Source organism: Dendrobates tinctorius, unplaced genomic scaffold (genome assembly GCF_039654945.1).
Source record: "Dendrobates tinctorius isolate UK_male_01 unplaced genomic scaffold, ASM3965494v1 ptg000230l, whole genome shotgun sequence".
NCBI classification, from domain to species: Eukaryota; Metazoa; Chordata; class Amphibia; order Anura; family Dendrobatidae; genus Dendrobates; species Dendrobates tinctorius.
The window spans coordinates 10,005,117-10,024,687 of NW_027361897.1; the positions used below are offsets into that span (position 1 = coordinate 10,005,117).

A 19,571-nucleotide genomic window follows, 5' to 3' on the forward strand; every position below is an offset into this window, starting at 1 on the left:
CAAAAAGGAGACCACATTTCTTTATCTAAATTATTTGTGCTAATATGGTTTTACAGGCAGTTTGTCATATTTCATAATCTAAATTCTTTCAGCTAATAGTGTGGTCCAGACAACAGCCTACATTTTTTAATCTCAATCATTTCTTACAAAAGTTTGGTCCATACACACTAAATCTTCTATTTTATTATTGCAGTGCACGCAGGAGGCAGAAGGCCACATTTCCTAATCTAAATCGTTTGTGCTAATATTCTGGTGCAGGCAGGAGGCCACATTTCCTTATCTAAATTGTGCTAAAATTCTAATGCAGGCAGGAGGACACATGTCCTAATCTAATATTAGCTGAATATTGGTTATTAATAGTCAAACATAACATTTATAATTATTATGTGGAATAAAACACTGTAACAGAAACCCATCAGCATCTCATTATTGTGGTTTCAATACAACTCACAAAGGCATCCTACTACCACATAAAACCCCTTAACATTTTGGATTTAATGGAGAAGGAACCAAAGTACCTCCAGTCCATTCAGATTTTCTTAAAACATAAAATATTTATTGTTTGAGTTACCCTTAGTTGTAGAAAATATGAAAATGTGGATTAATTTAACATCTATGCAAACAAAATGATGTGAGATCAATGAATAAGATTTCATCATTTTGAAAATATACCTGAGCAGACAACTCCAACATCTTCATTATGTCCACAGTTATGTACTGTAAATGGTTGGTGTAGGCAGTCCCATACGCGTTGTTCATTGCCGGTGCATTGCACATCATCCAATACAATTACTCCTTGTCCTTGGCCAAATGCAGCACTGCCATTAAATGCAAGAGCTTGGCCACAATTTAACTGCCGGCATACAACTTGTGCAGCATTCAGATCAAAATAATCATCACACACAGTTCCCCATGCTCCATTATAGAGGATTTCTACACGACCATTACATTGACCATTGCCATTTACCAGTCTTAAAGACAAGTCTGAACCTAGAGAACCTAAAAAAAAGGAGAATGGTCATTTCTAAAAACATTTTATTGTAAATTATCTTAAAAAGAACCAGAAAGGTCCTCTACGTGATCACAACCACCAGCATTTGTGTTATTGTTAATAAATACCCTGCTTTTTCATCTCTTTATTGTGTAAACACCTAAATGCAGATTAAAAAAAAAATTATAAATAGTGATGAGCGGACTTTTTTGGAAAACGTTCAACAATCTCAAATTTGGCCGGAAAGCAGCTCATTTGTATTTGTGTTTAGATTTATGAGCATTTTCCCTTAAAACTTGCAATATTCCAGGAAAAGTTCAGTAAATGACCGTGATTCCGCTAATGCTTTGTTACGACTTTTTCTTGGATAGCGGTGCTGAATTTTGAGTGGGGGGGTCTTTAATGAGGGGATTTAATGGGGAGAGGTCAGAGAAGCAACTGACTGTTTTTCATTATTTTCTTTTTCAAATTTTTTTCTTTTTTATAATAACTTACAATGTGTAGATTCTGGCAGCCAATCACAGCACAAATACCATCCACAATGTCCAGACACAAGTGCTTCTGCAATTGGCTGCCAAAATCACATGTCCCTCTCCTTATAAAAAGTGAAGATGTTGTTGGGGGTGTCCCGATTTTGTCAGTGTAACAGAAGTGAGAGGCTTCTTCTATGGCTGTTGCAAGTTGTCAGATAGTTAGAAATGCAGCTTATTGTCAGCTACTTAAGTTGTATAGAATCCTGTGTAAAATCAACCTTCCGTTATCTAAAATGATTGTGCTAATAGTTAGGAGGCCACATTTCCTATTTACAATAATTTGGATTAATATTGTCGTCCAGGAAGGAGGCTACATTTCCTAATGAACATCGTTTGGACTAACATTGTGGTGCAGGCAGGATGCCATAATTCCTAATAAAAATTCTTTGGGCTAATATTGTGGTGCAGGCAGAAGACCACATTTCCCAGTCATGATGTTCTGGGCTAATATTGTGGTGCCAGCAAGACTCCATGTTTCCTAATCAAACTTGCTTCGGCTAAAAATTTTTGGTTTGAAAAGGAGGCCTCATTTCTTTATCTAAATTATTTGTGCTAATATGGTGTTACAGAGAGGTCTTCATATTTCAGAATCTAAAACCTTTCAGCTAATAGTGTGGTCCTGACACCAGCCTGCACTTTTTAATCTCAATCCTTTTTGACAATAGTTTAGTTCATACACATTAAATCTTCTGTTCTATTATTGAAGTGCACGCAGGAGGCAGGAGACCATATTTTCTAATCTAAATTGTTTGTGCTACTATTGTGGTGCAGGCAGGAGGCCACATTTCCTAAACTAAATCGTTTGTGCTAATATTCTGGTGCAGGCATAATGCTACATTTCCTATTCTAAATCATTTGTGCCAATATTCTGGTGCAGTCAGGAGGCCATATTTCCTAATGTAAATTGTGCTAAAATTCTCATGCAGGCAGGAGGACACATGTTCCAATCTAATATTAGCTGAATATTGATTATTATTAGTCAAAAAAAACATTAATAATTATTATGTAGATTAAAACCCTGTAACAGAAACCCATCAGCATCTCATTATTGTGGTGTCAATACACCTGACAAAGGCATCCTATTACCATATAAAACCCCTTAACATTTTGGACTTAATGGGGAAGGAACCAAAGTACCTCCAGTCCATTAAGATTTTCTTACAAAAAAAACTATTGTTTGAGTTAACCTTAGTTGTAGAAAATATGAAAATGTGGATTAATTTAACATCTATGCAAACAAAATGATGTGAGATCACTGAATAAGATTTCATCATTTCGAAAATATACCTGAGCAGACAACTCCAACATCTTCATTATGTCCACAGTTATGTACTGTAAATGGTTGGTGTAGGCAGTCCCATACGCGTTGTTCATTGCCGGTGCATTGCACGTCATCCAATACAATTACTCCTTGTCCTTGGCCAAATGCAGCACTGCCATTAAATGCAATAGCTTGGCCACAATTTAACTGCCGGCATACAACTTGTGCAGCATTCAGATCAAAATAATCATCACACACAGTTCCCCATGCTCCATTATAGAGGACTTCTACACGACCGTTACATTGACCATTGCCATTTACCAGTCGTAAAGACAAGTCTGAACCTAAAAATAAGGAGAATGGTCATTTCTAAAAACATTTTATTGTAAATTATCTTAAAAGGGAACCAGACAGGTCCCCTCTGTCCTCCCAACCACCAGCATTTGTATTATTGTTACTAAATACCCTGCCTATTCAGCCTTTTATAGTGTTTAACAACTAAATACAGATTTTAAAATTTTTTTTATAAATACTGATGAGCGGACATTTTCAGAAAACGTTCAACAATCTCAAATTTGGCATGAATGCAGCTCATTGGGATTTGTGTACAGATATTCGAGCATTTTTCCTTAAACCCGGCAAAATTCTGGGAACAGTTCAGTAATTGAAAGGGATTTCACTAATGCTTTGTTAGGACTTTGTCTTGAAGAGTGATAATGAATTTTGAGTGGGGGGTCTTTAATGAAGGGATTTAATGGGGAGAGGTCAGAGGAGCGACGGCCTGTTTTTTTCTTTCTTTTTTAATTTTTTTTCTTCTTTATATTAACTTAATGTATGCAGATTCAGGCAGCCAATCACAGCACAAATACCATCCACAATGACCAGACATAAGTGCTTCTGCTATTGGCTGCCAAAATCACATGTCCCTCTACATATAAAAAGCGAATATGTTTTTTGGGTGTCGTGATTTTGTCAGTGTAAAGGTACTGTCACGCTTAGCGATGCACCAGCTATCTCGACCAGCGATATGACGGGGTCAGGATCGCTGGTGCAACGCTAAGTGATCGCTAGTGAGCTGCCACACAGGCAGATCTTACCAGCGAGATCGATGGGGTCGGGGGTCGCTACTTACCTGTCAGACGAGGCGATGAAGACGTCCTCCTGCCCGCGTCCACGCGTCGCTCGTCTCTCCACAGGAAGCGCCGCAGGAAGCTGACGACGAGAAACAGTCCTGGACGTTCTCACGCGATCAGCGATAACCAGCGGGGGAGCGGGTCGTAGGTACGTATCAGACATAGCAATATCGCTAGCAATATCGCTATAACGTCACAAGTTATAGCTATATTGCTAGTGATATCGCTAAGTATGACAGTACCTTAGCAGTAGAGAGGCTGCTTCTATGGCTGTTGCAAGTTGTCAGATAGTTAGAAATGCAGTTTATTGTCAGCTACTTCAGTTATATAGGATCCTGTGTAAAATCAACCTTCCATCATCTAAAATGATTGTGCTAACAGTTTGGTGCAGGCAGGAGGCCACATTTCCTTATCACAATAACTTGGATTAATATTGTGGTGCAAGAAGGAGGCTACATTTCCTAATGAAAATCGTTTGTACTAACATTGTGGTGCAGGCAGGTGGCCATATTTCCTAATTAAAATTGTTTGGTCAAATATTGTGGTGCAGGCAGAAGGCCACATTTCCCAATCATGATGTTTTGGGCTAATATTGTGGTGCCAGCAATAGTCCATGTTTCCTAATCAAAATTGTATGGGCTGAAATTTTGTGGTTCAAAAAGAAGACCACATTTCTTTATCTAAATTATTTGTGCTAATATGGTTTTACAGGCAGTTTGTCATATTTCATAATCTAAATCCTTTTAGCTAATAGTGTGGTCCAGACAACAGCCTACATTTTTTAATCTCAATCATTTCTTACAAAAGTTTGGTCCATACACACTAAATCTTCTATTTTATTATTGCAGTGCACGCAGGAGGCAGAAGGCCACATTTCCTAATCTAAATCGTTTGTGCTAATATTCTGGTGCAGGCAGGAGGCCACATTTCCTAATCTAAATTGTGCTAAAATTCTAATGCAGGCAGGAGGACACATGTCCTAATCTAATATTAGCTGAATATTGGTTATTAATAGTCAAGCATAACATTTATAATTATTATGTGGAATAAAACACTTTAACAGAAACCCATCAGCATCTCATTATTGTGGTTTCAATACAACTCACAAAGGCATCCTACTACCACTTAAAACCCCTTAACATTTTGGATTTAATGGAGAAGGAACCAAAGTACCTCCAGTCCATTCAGATTTTCTTAAAACATTAAATATTTATTGTTTGAGTTACACTTAGTTGTAGAAAATATGAAAATGTGGATTAATTTAACATCTATGCAAACAAAATGATGTGAGATCAATGAATAAGATTTCATCATTTTGAAAATATACCTGAGCAGACAACTCCAACATCTTCATTATGTCCACAGTTATGTACTGTAAATGGTTGGTGTAGGCAGTCCCATACGCGTTGTTCATTGCCGGTGCATTGCACATCATCCAATACAATTACTCCTTGTCCTTGGCCAAATGCAGCACTGCCATTAAATGCAAGAGCTTGGCCACAATTTAACTGCCGGCATACAACTTGTGCAGCATTCAGATCAAAATAATCATCACACACAGTTCCCCATGCTCCATTATAGAGGATTTCTACACGACCATTACATTGACCATTGCCATTTACCAGTCTTAAAGACAAGTCTGAACCTAGAGAACCTAAAAAAAAGGAGAATGGTCATTTCTAAAAACATTTTATTGTAAATTATCTTAAAAAGAACCAGAAAGGTCCTCTACGTGATCACAACCACCAGCATTTGTGTTATTGTTACTAAATACCCTGCTTTTTTATCCCTTTATAGTGTAAACACCTAAATGCAGATTAAAAAAAAAATTATAAATAGTGATGAGCGGACTTTTTTGGAAAACGTTCAACAATCTCAAATTTGGCCGGAAAGCAGCTCATTTGTATTTGTGTTTAGATTTATGAGCATTTTCCCTTAAAACTTGCAATATTCCGGGAACCGTTCAGTAAATGACCGTGATTCCGCTAATGCTTTGTTACGACTTTTTCTTGGATAGCGGTGCTGAATTTTGAGTGGGGGGTCTTTAATGAGGGGATTTAATGGGGAGAGGTCAGAGAAGCAACTGACTGTTTTTCATTTTTTTCTTTTTCAAATTTTTTCTTCTTTATAATAACTTACAATGTGTAGATTCTGGCAGCCAATCACAGCACAAATACCATCCACAATGTCCAGACACAAGTGCTTCTGCAATTGGCTGCCAAAACCACATGTCCCTCTCCTTATAAAAAGTGAAGATGTTGTTGGGGGTGTCCCGATTTTGTCAGTGTAACAGAAGTGAGAGGCTTCTTCTATGGCTGTTGCAAGTTGTCAGATAGTTAGAAATGCAGCTTATTGTCAGCTACTTAAGTTGTATAGAATCCTGTGTAAAATCAACCTTCCGTTATCTAAAATGATTGTGCTAATAGTTAGGAGGCCACATTTCCTAATTACAATAATTTGGATTAATATTGTCGTCCAGGAAGGAGGCTACATTTCCTAATGAACATCGTTTGGACTAACATTGTGGTGCAGGCAGGATGCCATAATTCCTAATAAAAATTCTTTGGGCTAATATTGTGGTGCAGGCAGAAGACCACATTTCCCAGTCATGATGTTCTGGGCTAATATTGTGGTGCCAGCAAGACTCCATGTTTCCTAATCAAACTTGCTTCGGCTAAAAATTTTTGGTTTGAAAAGGAGGCCTCATTTCTTTATCTAAATTATTTGTGCTAATATGGTGTTACAGGCAGGTCTTCATATTTCAGAATCAAAATCCTTTCAGCTAATAGTGTGGTCCTGACACCAGCCTGCACTTTTTAATCTCAATCCTTTTTGACAATAGTTTAGTTCATACACACTAAATCTTCTGTTCTATTATTGAAGTGCACGCAGGAGGCAGGAGACCATATTTTCTAATCTAAATTGTTTGTGCTACTATTGTGGTGCAGGCAGGAGGCCACATTTCCTAATCTAAATCGTTTGTGCTAATATTCTGGTGCAGGCATAATGCCACATTTCCTATTCTAAATCATTTGTGCCAATATTCTGGTGCAGTCAGGAGGCCATATTTCCTAATCTAAATTGTGCTAAAATTCTCATGCAGGCAGGAGGACACATGTTCCAATCTAATATTAGCTGAATATTGATTATTATTAGTCAAACAAAACATTAATAATTATTATGTAGATTAAAACCCTGTAACAGAAACCCATCAGCATCTCATTATTGTGGTGTCAATACACCTGACAAAGGCATCCTATTACCATATAAAACCCCTTAACATTTTGGACTTAATGGGGAAGGAACCAAAGTACCTCCAGTCCATTAATATTTTCTTATAAAAAAAAATATTGTTTGAGTTAACCTTAGTTGTAGAAAATATGAAAATGTGGATTAATTTAACATCTATGCAAACAAAATGATGTGAGGTCACTGAATAAGATTTCATCATTTCGAAAATATACCTGAGCAGACAACTCCAACATCTTCGTTATGTCCACAGTTATGTACTGTAAATGGTTGGTGTAGGCAATCCCATACGCGTTGTTCATTGCCGGTGCATTGCACATCATCCAATACAATTACTCCTTGTCCTTGGCCAAATGCAGCACTGCCATTAAATGCAAGAGCTTGGCCACAATTTAACTGCCGGCATACAACTTGTGCAGCATTCAGATCAAAATAATCATCACACACAGTTCCCCATGCTCCATTATAGAGGATTTCTACACGACCGTTACATTGACCATTGCCATTTACCAGTCGTAAAGACAAGTCTGAACCTAAAAATAAGGAGAATGGTCATTTCTAAAAACATTTTATTGTAAATTATCTTAAAAGGGAACCAGACAGGTCCCCTCTGTCTTCCCAACCACAAGCATTTATATTATTGTTACTAAATACCCTGCCTATTCAGCATTTTTTAGTGTTTAACAACTAAATACAGATTTTAAAATTTTTTTTATAAATACTGATGAGCGGACATTTTCAGAAAACGTTCAACAATCTCAAATTTGGCATGAATGCAGCTCATTGGGATTTGTGTACAGATTTTCGAGCATTTTCCCTTAAACCCGGCAAAATTCCGGGAACAGTTCAGTAATTGAAAGGGATTTCACTAATGCTTTGTCAGGACTTTGTCTTGAAGAGTGGTAATGAATTTTGAGTGGGGGGTCTTTAATGAGGGGATTTAATGGGGAGAGGTCAGAGGAGCGACGGCCTGTTTTTCTTTCTTTTTTAATTTTTTTTCTTCTTTATATTAACTTAATGTATGCAGATTCAGGCAGCCAATTACAGCACAAATACCATCCACAATGACCAGACATAAGTGCTTCTGCTATTGGCTGCCAAAATCACATGTCCCTCTACATATAAAAAGCGAATATGTTATTTGGGTGTCGTGATTTTGTCAGTGTAAAGGCACTGTCACGCTTAGCGATGCACCAGCGATCACGACCAGCGATATGACGGGGTCAGGATCGCTGGTGCATCGCTAAGTGGTCGCTAGTGAGCTGCCACACAGGCAGATCTCACCAGCGAGATCGATGGGGTCGGGGGTCGCTACTTACCTGTCAGACGAGGCGATGAAGACGTCCTCCTGCCCGCATCCACGCGTCGCTCGTCTCTCCACAGGAAGCGCCGCAGGAAGCTGACGACGAGAAACAGTCCTGGACGTTCTCACGCGATCAGCGATAACCAGCGGGGGAGCGGGTCTTTGGTAAGTATCAGACATAGCAATATCGCTATAACGTCACAAGTTATAGCTATATTGCTAGTGATATCGCTAAGTATGACAGTACCTTAGGAGTAGAGAGGCTGCTTCTATGGCTGTTGCAAGTTGTCAGATAGTTAGAAATGCAGTTTATTGTCAGCTACTTCAGTCATATAGGATCCTGTGTAAAATCAACCTTCCATCATCTAAAATGATTGTGCTAATAGTTTGGTGCAGGCAGGAGGCCACATTTCCTTATCACAATAACTTGGATTAATATTGTGGTGCAGGAAGGAGGCTACATTTCCTAATGAAAATCGTTTGGACTAACATTGTGGTGCAGGCAGGTGGCCATATTTCCTAATTAAAATTGTTTGGTCAAATATTGTGGTGCAGGCAGAAGGCCACATTTCCCAATCATGATGTTTTGGGCTAATATTGTGGTGCCAGCAATAGTCCATGTTTCCTAATCAAACTTGTATGGGCTGAAATTTTGTGGTTCAAAAAGGAGACCACATTTCTTTATCTAAATTATTTGTGCTAATATGGTTTTACAGGCAGTTTGTCATATTTCATAATCTAAATCCTTTCAGCTAATAGTGTGGTCCAGACAACAGCCTACATTTTTTAATCTCAATCATTTCTTACAAAAGTTTGGTCCATACACTAAATCTTCTATTTTATTATTGCAGTGCACGCAGGAGGCAGAAGGCCACATTTCCTAATCTAAATCGTTTGTGCTAATATTCTGGTGCAGGCAGGAGGCCACATTTCCTAATCTAAATTGTGCTAAAATTCTAATGCAGGCAGGAGGACACATGTCCTAATCTAATATTAGCTGAATATTGGTTATTAATAGTCAAACATAACATTTATAATTATTATGTGGAATAAAACACTGTAACAGAAACCCATCAGCATCTCATTATTGTGGTTTCAATACAACTCACAAAGGCATCCTACTACCACATAAAACCCCTTAACATTTTGGATTTAATGGAGAAGGCACCAAAGTACCTCCAGTCCATTAAGATTTTCTTAAAACATAAAATATTTATTGTTTGAGTTACCCTTAGTTGTAGAAAATATGAAAATGTGGATTAATTTAACATCTATGCAAACAAAATGATGTGAGATCAATGAATAAGATTTCATCATTTTGAAAATATACCTGAGCAGACAACTCCAACATCTTCATTATGTCCACAGTTATGTACTGTAAATGGTTGGTGTAGGCAGTCCCATACGCGTTGTTCATTGCCGGAGCATTGCACATCATCCAATACAATTACTCCTTGTCCTTGGCCAAATGCAGCACTGCCATTAAATGCAAGAGCTTGGCCACAATTTAACTGCCGGCATACAACTTGTGCAGCATTCAGATCAAAATAATCATCACACACAGTTCCCCATGCTCCATTATAGAGGATTTCTACACGACCGTTACATTGACCATTGCCATTTACCAGTCGTAAAGACAAGTCTGAACCTAAAAATAAGGAGAATGGTCATTTCTAAAAACATTTTATTGTAAATTATCTTAAAAGGGAACCAGACAGGTCCCCTCTGTCTTCCCAACCAACAGCATTTGTATTATTGTTACTAAATACCCTGCCTATTCAGCATTTTTTAGTGTTTAACAACTAAATACTGATTTTAAAATTTTTTTTATAAATACTGATGAGCGGACATTTTCAGAAAACGTTCAACAATCTCATATTTGGCATGAATGCAGCTCATTGGGATTTGTGTACAGATTTTCGCACATTTTCCCTTAAACCCGGCAAAATTCCGGGAACAGTTCAGTAATTGAAAGGGATTTCACTAATGCTTTGTTAGGACTTTGTCTTGAAGAGTGGTAATGAATTTTGAATGGGGGGTCTTTAATGAGGGGATTTAATGGGGAGAGGTCAGAGGAGCGACGGCCTGTTTTTCTTTCTTTCTTTTTTAATTTTTTTTCTTCTTTATATTAACTTAATGTATGCAGATTCAGTCAGCCAATCACAGCACAAATACCATCCACAATGACCAGACATAAGTGGTTCTGCTATTGGCTGCCAAAATCACATGTCCCTCTACATATAAAAAGCGAATATGTTATTTGGGTGTCGTGATTTTGTCAGTGTAAAGGTACTGTCATGCTTAGCGATGCACCAGCGATCCCGACCAGCGATATGACGGGGTCAGGATCGCTGGTGCATCGCTAAGTGGTCGCTAGGGAGCTGCCACACAGGCAGATCTCACCAGCGAGATCGATGGGGTCGGGGGTCGCTACTTACCTGTCAGACGAGGCGATGAAGACGTCCTCCTGCCCGCATCCACGCGTCGCTCATCTCTCCACAGGAAGCGCCGCAGGAAGCTGACGACGAGAAACAGTCCTGGACGTTCTCACGCGATCAGCGATAACCAGCGGGGGAGCGGGTCATAGGTAAGTATCAGACATAGCAATATCGCTATAACGTCACAAGTTATAGCTATATTGCTAGTGATATCGCTAAGTATGACAGTACCTTAGCAGTAGAGAGGTTGCTTCTATGGCTGTTGCAAGTTGTTAGATAGTTATAAATGCAGTTTATTGTCAGCTACTTCAGTTATATAGGATCCTGTGTAAAATCAACCTTCCATCATCTAAAATAATTGTGCTAATAGTTTGGTGCAGGCAGGAGGCCACATTTCCTTATCACAATAACTTGGATTAATATTGTGGTGCAGGAAGGAGGCTACATTTCCTAATGAAAATCGTTTGGACTAACATTGTGGTGCAGGCAGGTGGCCATATTTCTTAATTAAAATTATTTGGTCAAATATTGTGGTGCAGGCAGAAGGCCACATTTCCCAATCATGATGTTTTGGGCTAATATTGTGGTGCCAGCAATAGTCCATGTTTCCTAATCAAACTTGTATGGGCTGAAATTTTGTGGTTCAAAAAGGAGACCACATTTCTTTATCTAAATTATTTGTGCTAATATGGTTTTACAGGCAGTTTGTCATATTTCATAATCTAAATTCTTTCAGCTAATAGTGTGGTCCAGACTACAGCCTACATTTTTTAATCTCAATCATTTCTTACAAAAGTTTGGTCCATACACACTAAATCTTCTATTTTATTATTGCAGTGCACGCAGGAGGCAGAAGGCCACATTTCCTAATCTAAATCGTTTGTGCTAATATAATGGTGCAGGCAGGAGGCCACATTTCCTTATCTAAATTGTGCTAAAATTCTAATGCAGGCAGGAGGACACATGTCCTAATCTAATATTAGCTGAATATTGGTTATTAATAGTCAAACATAACATTTATAATTATTATGTGGAATAAAACACTGTAACAGAAACCCATCAGCATCTCATTATTGTGGTTTCAATACAACTCACAAAGGCATCCTACTACCACATAAAACCCCTTAACATTTTGGATTTAATGGAGAAGGAACCAAAGTACCTCCAGTCCATTCAGATTTTCTTAAAACATAAAATATTTATTGTTTGAGTTACCCTTAGTTGTAGAAAATATGAAAATGTGGATTAATTTAACATCTATGCAAACAAAATGATGTGAGATCAATGAATAAGATTTCATCATTTTGAAAATATACCTGAGCAGACAACTCCAACATCTTCATTATGTCCACAGTTATGTACTGTAAATGGTTGGTGTAGGCAGTCCCATACGCGTTGTTCATTGCCGGTGCATTGCACATCATCCAATACAATTACTCCTTGTCCTTGGCCAAATGCAGCACTGCCATTAAATGCAAGAGCTTGGCCACAATTTAACTGCCGGCATACAACTTGTGCAGCATTCAGATCAAAATAATCATCACACACAGTTCCCCATGCTCCATTATAGAGGATTTCTACACGACCATTACATTGACCATTGCCATTTACCAGTCTTAAAGACAAGTCTGAACCTAGAGAACCTAAAAAAAAGGAGAATGGTCATTTCTAAAAACATTTTATTGTAAATTATCTTAAAAAGAACCAGAAAGGTCCTCTACGTGATCACAACCACCAGCATTTGTGTTATTGTTACTAAATACCCTGCTTTTTTATCCCTTTATAGTGTAAACACCTAAATGCAGATTAAAAAAAAAATTATAAATAGTGATGAGCGGACTTTTTTGGAAAACGTTCAACAATCTCAAATTTGGCCGGAAAGCAGCTCATTTGTATTTGTGTTTAGATTTATGAGCATTTTCCCTTAAAACTTGCAATATTCCGGGAACCGTTCAGTAAATGACCGTGATTCCGCTAATGCTTTGTTACGACTTTTTCTTGGATAGCGGTGCTGAATTTTGAGTGGGGGGTCTTTAATGAGGGGATTTAATGGGGAGAGGTCAGAGAAGCAACTGACTGTTTTTCATTTTTTTCTTTTTCAAATTTTTTCTTCTTTATAATAACTTACAATGTGTAGATTCTGGCAGCCAATCACAGCACAAATACCATCCACAATGTCCAGACACAAGTGCTTCTGCAATTGGCTGCCAAAACCACATGTCCCTCTCCTTATAAAAAGTGAAGATGTTGTTGGGGGTGTCCCGATTTTGTCAGTGTAACAGAAGTGAGAGGCTTCTTCTATGGCTGTTGCAAGTTGTCAGATAGTTAGAAATGCAGCTTATTGTCAGCTACTTAAGTTGTATAGAATCCTGTGTAAAATCAACCTTCCGTTATCTAAAATGATTGTGCTAATAGTTAGGAGGCCACATTTCCTAATTACAATAATTTGGATTAATATTGTCGTCCAGGAAGGAGGCTACATTTCCTAATGAACATCGTTTGGACTAACATTGTGGTGCAGGCAGGATGCCATAATTCCTAATAAAAATTCTTTGGGCTAATATTGTGGTGCAGGCAGAAGACCACATTTCCCAGTCATGATGTTCTGGGCTAATATTGTGGTGCCAGCAAGACTCCATGTTTCCTAATCAAACTTGCTTCGGCTAAAAATTTTTGGTTTGAAAAGGAGGCCTCATTTCTTTATCTAAATTATTTGTGCTAATATGGTGTTACAGGCAGGTCTTCATATTTCAGAATCAAAATCCTTTCAGCTAATAGTGTGGTCCTGACACCAGCCTGCACTTTTTAATCTCAATCCTTTTTGACAATAGTTTAGTTCATACACACTAAATCTTCTGTTCTATTATTGAAGTGCACGCAGGAGGCAGGAGACCATATTTTCTAATCTAAATTGTTTGTGCTACTATTGTGGTGCAGGCAGGAGGCCACATTTCCTAATCTAAATCGTTTGTGCTAATATTCTGGTGCAGGCATAATGCCACATTTCCTATTCTAAATCATTTGTGCCAATATTCTGGTGCAGTCAGGAGGCCATATTTCCTAATCTAAATTGTGCTAAAATTCTCATGCAGGCAGGAGGACACATGTTCCAATCTAATATTAGCTGAATATTGATTATTATTAGTCAAACAAAACATTAATAATTATTATGTAGATTAAAACCCTGTAACAGAAACCCATCAGCATCTCATTATTGTGGTGTCAATACACCTGACAAAGGCATCCTATTACCATATAAAACCCCTTAACATTTTGGACTTAATGGGGAAGGAACCAAAGTACCTCCAGTCCATTAATATTTTCTTATAAAAAAAAATATTGTTTGAGTTAACCTTAGTTGTAGAAAATATGAAAATGTGGATTAATTTAACATCTATGCAAACAAAATGATGTGAGGTCACTGAATAAGATTTCATCATTTCGAAAATATACCTGAGCAGACAACTCCAACATCTTCGTTATGTCCACAGTTATGTACTGTAAATGGTTGGTGTAGGCAATCCCATACGCGTTGTTCATTGCCGGTGCATTGCACATCATCCAATACAATTACTCCTTGTCCTTGGCCAAATGCAGCACTGCCATTAAATGCAAGAGCTTGGCCACAATTTAACTGCCGGCATACAACTTGTGCAGCATTCAGATCAAAATAATCATCACACACAGTTCCCCATGCTCCATTATAGAGGATTTCTACACGACCGTTACATTGACCATTGCCATTTACCAGTCGTAAAGACAAGTCTGAACCTAAAAATAAGGAGAATGGTCATTTCTAAAAACATTTTATTGTAAATTATCTTAAAAGGGAACCAGACAGGTCCCCTCTGTCTTCCCAACCACAAGCATTTATATTATTGTTACTAAATACCCTGCCTATTCAGCATTTTTTAGTGTTTAACAACTAAATACAGATTTTAAAATTTTTTTTATAAATACTGATGAGCGGACATTTTCAGAAAACGTTCAACAATCTCAAATTTGGCATGAATGCAGCTCATTGGGATTTGTGTACAGATTTTCGAGCATTTTCCCTTAAACCCGGCAAAATTCCGGGAACAGTTCAGTAATTGAAAGGGATTTCACTAATGCTTTGTCAGGACTTTGTCTTGAAGAGTGGTAATGAATTTTGAGTGGGGGGTCTTTAATGAGGGGATTTAATGGGGAGAGGTCAGAGGAGCGACGGCCTGTTTTTCTTTCTTTTTTAATTTTTTTTCTTCTTTATATTAACTTAATGTATGCAGATTCAGGCAGCCAATTACAGCACAAATACCATCCACAATGACCAGACATAAGTGCTTCTGCTATTGGCTGCCAAAATCACATGTCCCTCTACATATAAAAAGCGAATATGTTATATGGGTGTCGTGATTTTGTCAGTGTAAAGGCACTGTCACGCTTAGCGATGCACCAGCGATCACGACCAGCGATATGACGGGGTCAGGATCGCTGGTGCATCGCTAAGTGGTCGCTAGTGAGCTGCCACACAGGCAGATCTCACCAGCGAGATCGATGGGGTCGGGGGTCGCTACTTACCTGTCAGACGAGGCGATGAAGACGTCCTCCTGCCCGCATCCACGCGTCGCTCGTCTCTCCACAGGAAGCGCCGCAGGAAGCTGACGACGAGAAACAGTCCTGGACGTTCTCACGCGATCAGCGATAACCAGCGGGGGAGCGGGTCTTTGGTAAGTATCAGACATAGCAATATCGCTATAACGTCACAAGTTATAGCTATATTGCTAGTGATATCGCTAAGTATGACAGTACCTTAGGAGTAGAGAGGCTGCTTCTATGGCTGTTGCAAGTTGTCAGATAGTTAGAAATGCAGTTTATTGTCAGCTACTTCAGTCATATAGGATCCTGTGTAAAATCAACCTTCCATCATCTAAAATGATTGTGCTAATAGTTTGGTGCAGGCAGGAGGCCACATTTCCTTATCACAATAACTTGGATTAATATTGTGGTGCAGGAAGGAGGCTACATTTCCTAATGAAAATCGTTTGGACTAACATTGTGGTGCAGGCAGGTGGCCATATTTCCTAATTAAAATTGTTTGGTCAAATATTGTGGTGCAGGCAGAAGGCCACATTTCCCAATCATGATGTTTTGGGCTAATATTGTGGTGCCAGCAATAGTCCATGTTTCCTAATCAAACTTGTATGGGCTGAAATTTTGTGGTTCAAAAAGGAGACCACATTTCTTTATCTAAATTATTTGTGCTAATATGGTTTTACAGGCAGTTTGTCATATTTCATAATCTAAATCCTTTCAGCTAATAGTGTGGTCCAGACAACAGCCTACATTTTTTAATCTCAATCATTTCTTACAAAAGTTTGGTCCATACACTAAATCTTCTATTTTATTATTGCAGTGCACGCAGGAGGCAGAAGGCCACATTTCCTAATCTAAATCGTTTGTGCTAATATTCTGGTGCAGGCAGGAGGCCACATTTCCTAATCTAAATTGTGCTAAAATTCTAATGCAGGCAGGAGGACACATGTCCTAATCTAATATTAGCTGAATATTGGTTATTAATAGTCAAACATAACATTTATAATTATTATGTGGAATAAAACACTGTAACAGAAACCCATCAGCATCTCATTATTGTGGTTTCAATACAACTCACAAAGGCATCCTACTACCACATAAAACCCCTTAACATTTTGGATTTAATGGAGAAGGCACCAAAGTACCTCCAGTCCATTAAGATTTTCTTAAAACATAAAATATTTATTGTTTGAGTTACCCTTAGTTGTAGAAAATATGAAAATGTGGATTAATTTAACATCTATGCAAACAAAATGATGTGAGATCAATGAATAAGATTTCATCATTTTGAAAATATACCTGAGCAGACAACTCCAACATCTTCATTATGTCCACAGTTATGTACTGTAAATGGTTGGTGTAGGCAGTCCCATACGCGTTGTTCATTGCCGGAGCATTGCACATCATCCAATACAATTACTCCTTGTCCTTGGCCAAATGCAGCACTGCCATTAAATGCAAGAGCTTGGCCACAATTTAACTGCCGGCATACAACTTGTGCAGCATTCAGATCAAAATAATCATCACACACAGTTCCCCATGCTCCATTATAGAGGATTTCTACACGACCGTTACATTGACCATTGCCATTTACCAGTCGTAAAGACAAGTCTGAACCTAAAAATAAGGAGAATGGTCATTTCTAAAAACATTTTATTGTAAATTATCTTAAAAGGGAACCAGACAGGTCCCCTCTGTCTTCCCAACCAACAGCATTTGTATTATTGTTACTAAATACCCTGCCTATTCAGCATTTTTTAGTGTTTAACAACTAAATACTGATTTTAAAATTTTTTTTATAAATACTGATGAGCGGACATTTTCAGAAAACGTTCAACAATCTCATATTTGGCATGAATGCAGCTCATTGGGATTTGTGTACAGATTTTCGCACATTTTCCCTTAAACCCGGCAAAATTCCGGGAACAGTTCAGTAATTGAAAGGGATTTCACTAATGCTTTGTTAGGACTTTGTCTTGAAGAGTGGTAATGAATTTTGAATGGGGGGTCTTTAATGAGGGGATTTAATGGGGAGAGGTCAGAGGAGCGACGGCCTGTTTTTCTTTCTTTCTTTTTTAATTTTTTTTCTTCTTTATATTAACTTAATGTATGCAGATTCAGTCAGCCAATCACAGCACAAATACCATCCACAATGACCAGACATAAGTGGTTCTGCTATTGGCTGCCAAAATCACATGTCCCTCTACATATAAAAAGCGAATATGTTATTTGGGTGTCGTGATTTTGTCAGTGTAAAGGTACTGTCATGCTTAGCGATGCACCAGCGATCCCGACCAGCGATATGACGGGGTCAGGATCGCTGGTGCATCGCTAAGTGGTCGCTAGGGAGCTGCCACACAGGCAGATCTCACCAGCGAGATCGATGGGGTCGGGGGTCGCTACTTACCTGTCAGACGAGGCGATGAAGACGTCCTCCTGCCCGCATCCACGCGTCGCTCATCTCTCCACAGGAAGCGCCGCAGGAAGCTGACGACGAGAAACAGTCCTGGACGTTCTCACGCGATCAGCGATAACCAGCGGGGGAGCGGGTCATAGGTAAGTATCAGACATAGCAATATCGCTATAACGTCACAAGTTATAGCTATATTGCTAGTGATATCGCTAAGTATGACAGTACCTTAGCAGTAGAGAGGTTGCTTCTATGGCTGTTGCAAGTTGTTAGATAGTTATAAATGCAGTTTATTGTCAGCTACTTCAGTTATATAGGATCCTGTGTAAAATCAACCTTCCATCATCTAAAATAATTGTGCTAATAGTTTGGTGCAGGCAGGAGGCCACATTTCCTTATCACAATAACTTGGATTAATATTGTGGTGCAGGAAGGAGGCTACATTTCCTAATGAAAATCGTTTGGACTAACATTGTGGTGCAGGCAGGTGGCCATATTTCTTAATTAAAATTATTTGGTCAAATATTGTGGTGCAGGCAGAAGGCCACATTTCCCAATCATGATGTTTTGGGCTAATATTGTGGTGCCAGCAATAGTCCATGTTTCCTAATCAAACTTGTATGGGCTGAAATTTTGTGGTTCAAAAAGGAGACCACATTTCTTTATCTAAATTATTTGTGCTAATATGGTTTTACAGGCAGTTTGTCATATTTCATAATCTAAATTCTTTCAGCTAATAGTGTGGTCCAGACTACAGCCTACATTTTTTAATCTCAATCATTTCTTACAAAAGTTTGGTCCATACACACTAAATCTTCTATTTTATTATTGCAGTGCACGCAGGAGGCAGAAGGCCACATTTCCTAATCTAAATCGTTTGTGCTAATATAATGGTGCAGGCAGGAGGCCACATTTCCTTATCTAAATTGTGCTAAAATTCTAATGCAGGCAGGAGGACACATGTCCTAATCTAATATTAGCTGAATATTGGTTATTAATAGTCAAACATAACATTTATAATTATTATGTGGAATAAAACACTGTAACAGAAACCCATCAGCATCTCATTATTGTGGTTTCAATACAACTCACAAAGGCATCCTACTACCACATAAAACCCCTTAACATTTTGGATTTAATGGAGAAGGAACCAAAGTACCTCCAGTCCATTCAGATTTTCTTAAAACATAAAATATTTATTGTTTGAGTTACCCTTAGTTGTAGAAAATATGAAAATGTGGATTAATTTAACATCTATGCAAACAAAATGATGTGAGATCAATGAATAAGATTTCATCATTTTGAAAATATACCTGAGCAGACAACTCCAACATCTTCATTATGTCCACAGTTATGTACTGTAAATGGTTGGTGTAGGCAGTCCCATACGCGTTGTTCATTGCCGGTGCATTGCACATCATCCAATACAATTACTCCTTGTCCTTGGCCAAATGCAGCACTGCCATTAAATGCAAGAGCTTGGCCACAATTTAACTGCCGGCATACAACTTGTGCAGCATTCAGATCAAAATAATCATCACACACAGTTCCCCATGCTCCATTATAGAGGATTTCTACACGACCATTACATTGACCATTGCCATTTACCAGTCTTAAAGACAAGTCTGAACCTAGAGAACCTAAAAAAAAGGAGAATGGTCATTTCTAAAAACATTTTATT

At 38.3% G+C, this 19,571-nt stretch overlaps 1 protein-coding gene across 1 annotated transcript in view; it reads right to left on the minus strand.

The window, feature by feature from the left end:
- Positions 1 to 19,571, minus strand: part of LOC141059749 (uncharacterized) — a 95,165-nt gene that overhangs the window by 66,425 nt on the left and 9,169 nt on the right. Inside the window, 9 exon segments of the mRNA XM_073555883.1 lie at positions 673 to 990; positions 2,812 to 3,129; positions 5,246 to 5,563; positions 7,383 to 7,694; positions 9,801 to 10,193; positions 12,225 to 12,542; positions 14,362 to 14,679; positions 16,780 to 17,097; positions 19,204 to 19,530. Of these exon segments, the coding sequence (XP_073411984.1) occupies positions 673 to 990; positions 2,812 to 3,129; positions 5,246 to 5,563; positions 7,383 to 7,694; positions 9,801 to 10,193; positions 12,225 to 12,542; positions 14,362 to 14,679; positions 16,780 to 17,097; positions 19,204 to 19,530 (2,940 nt within the window).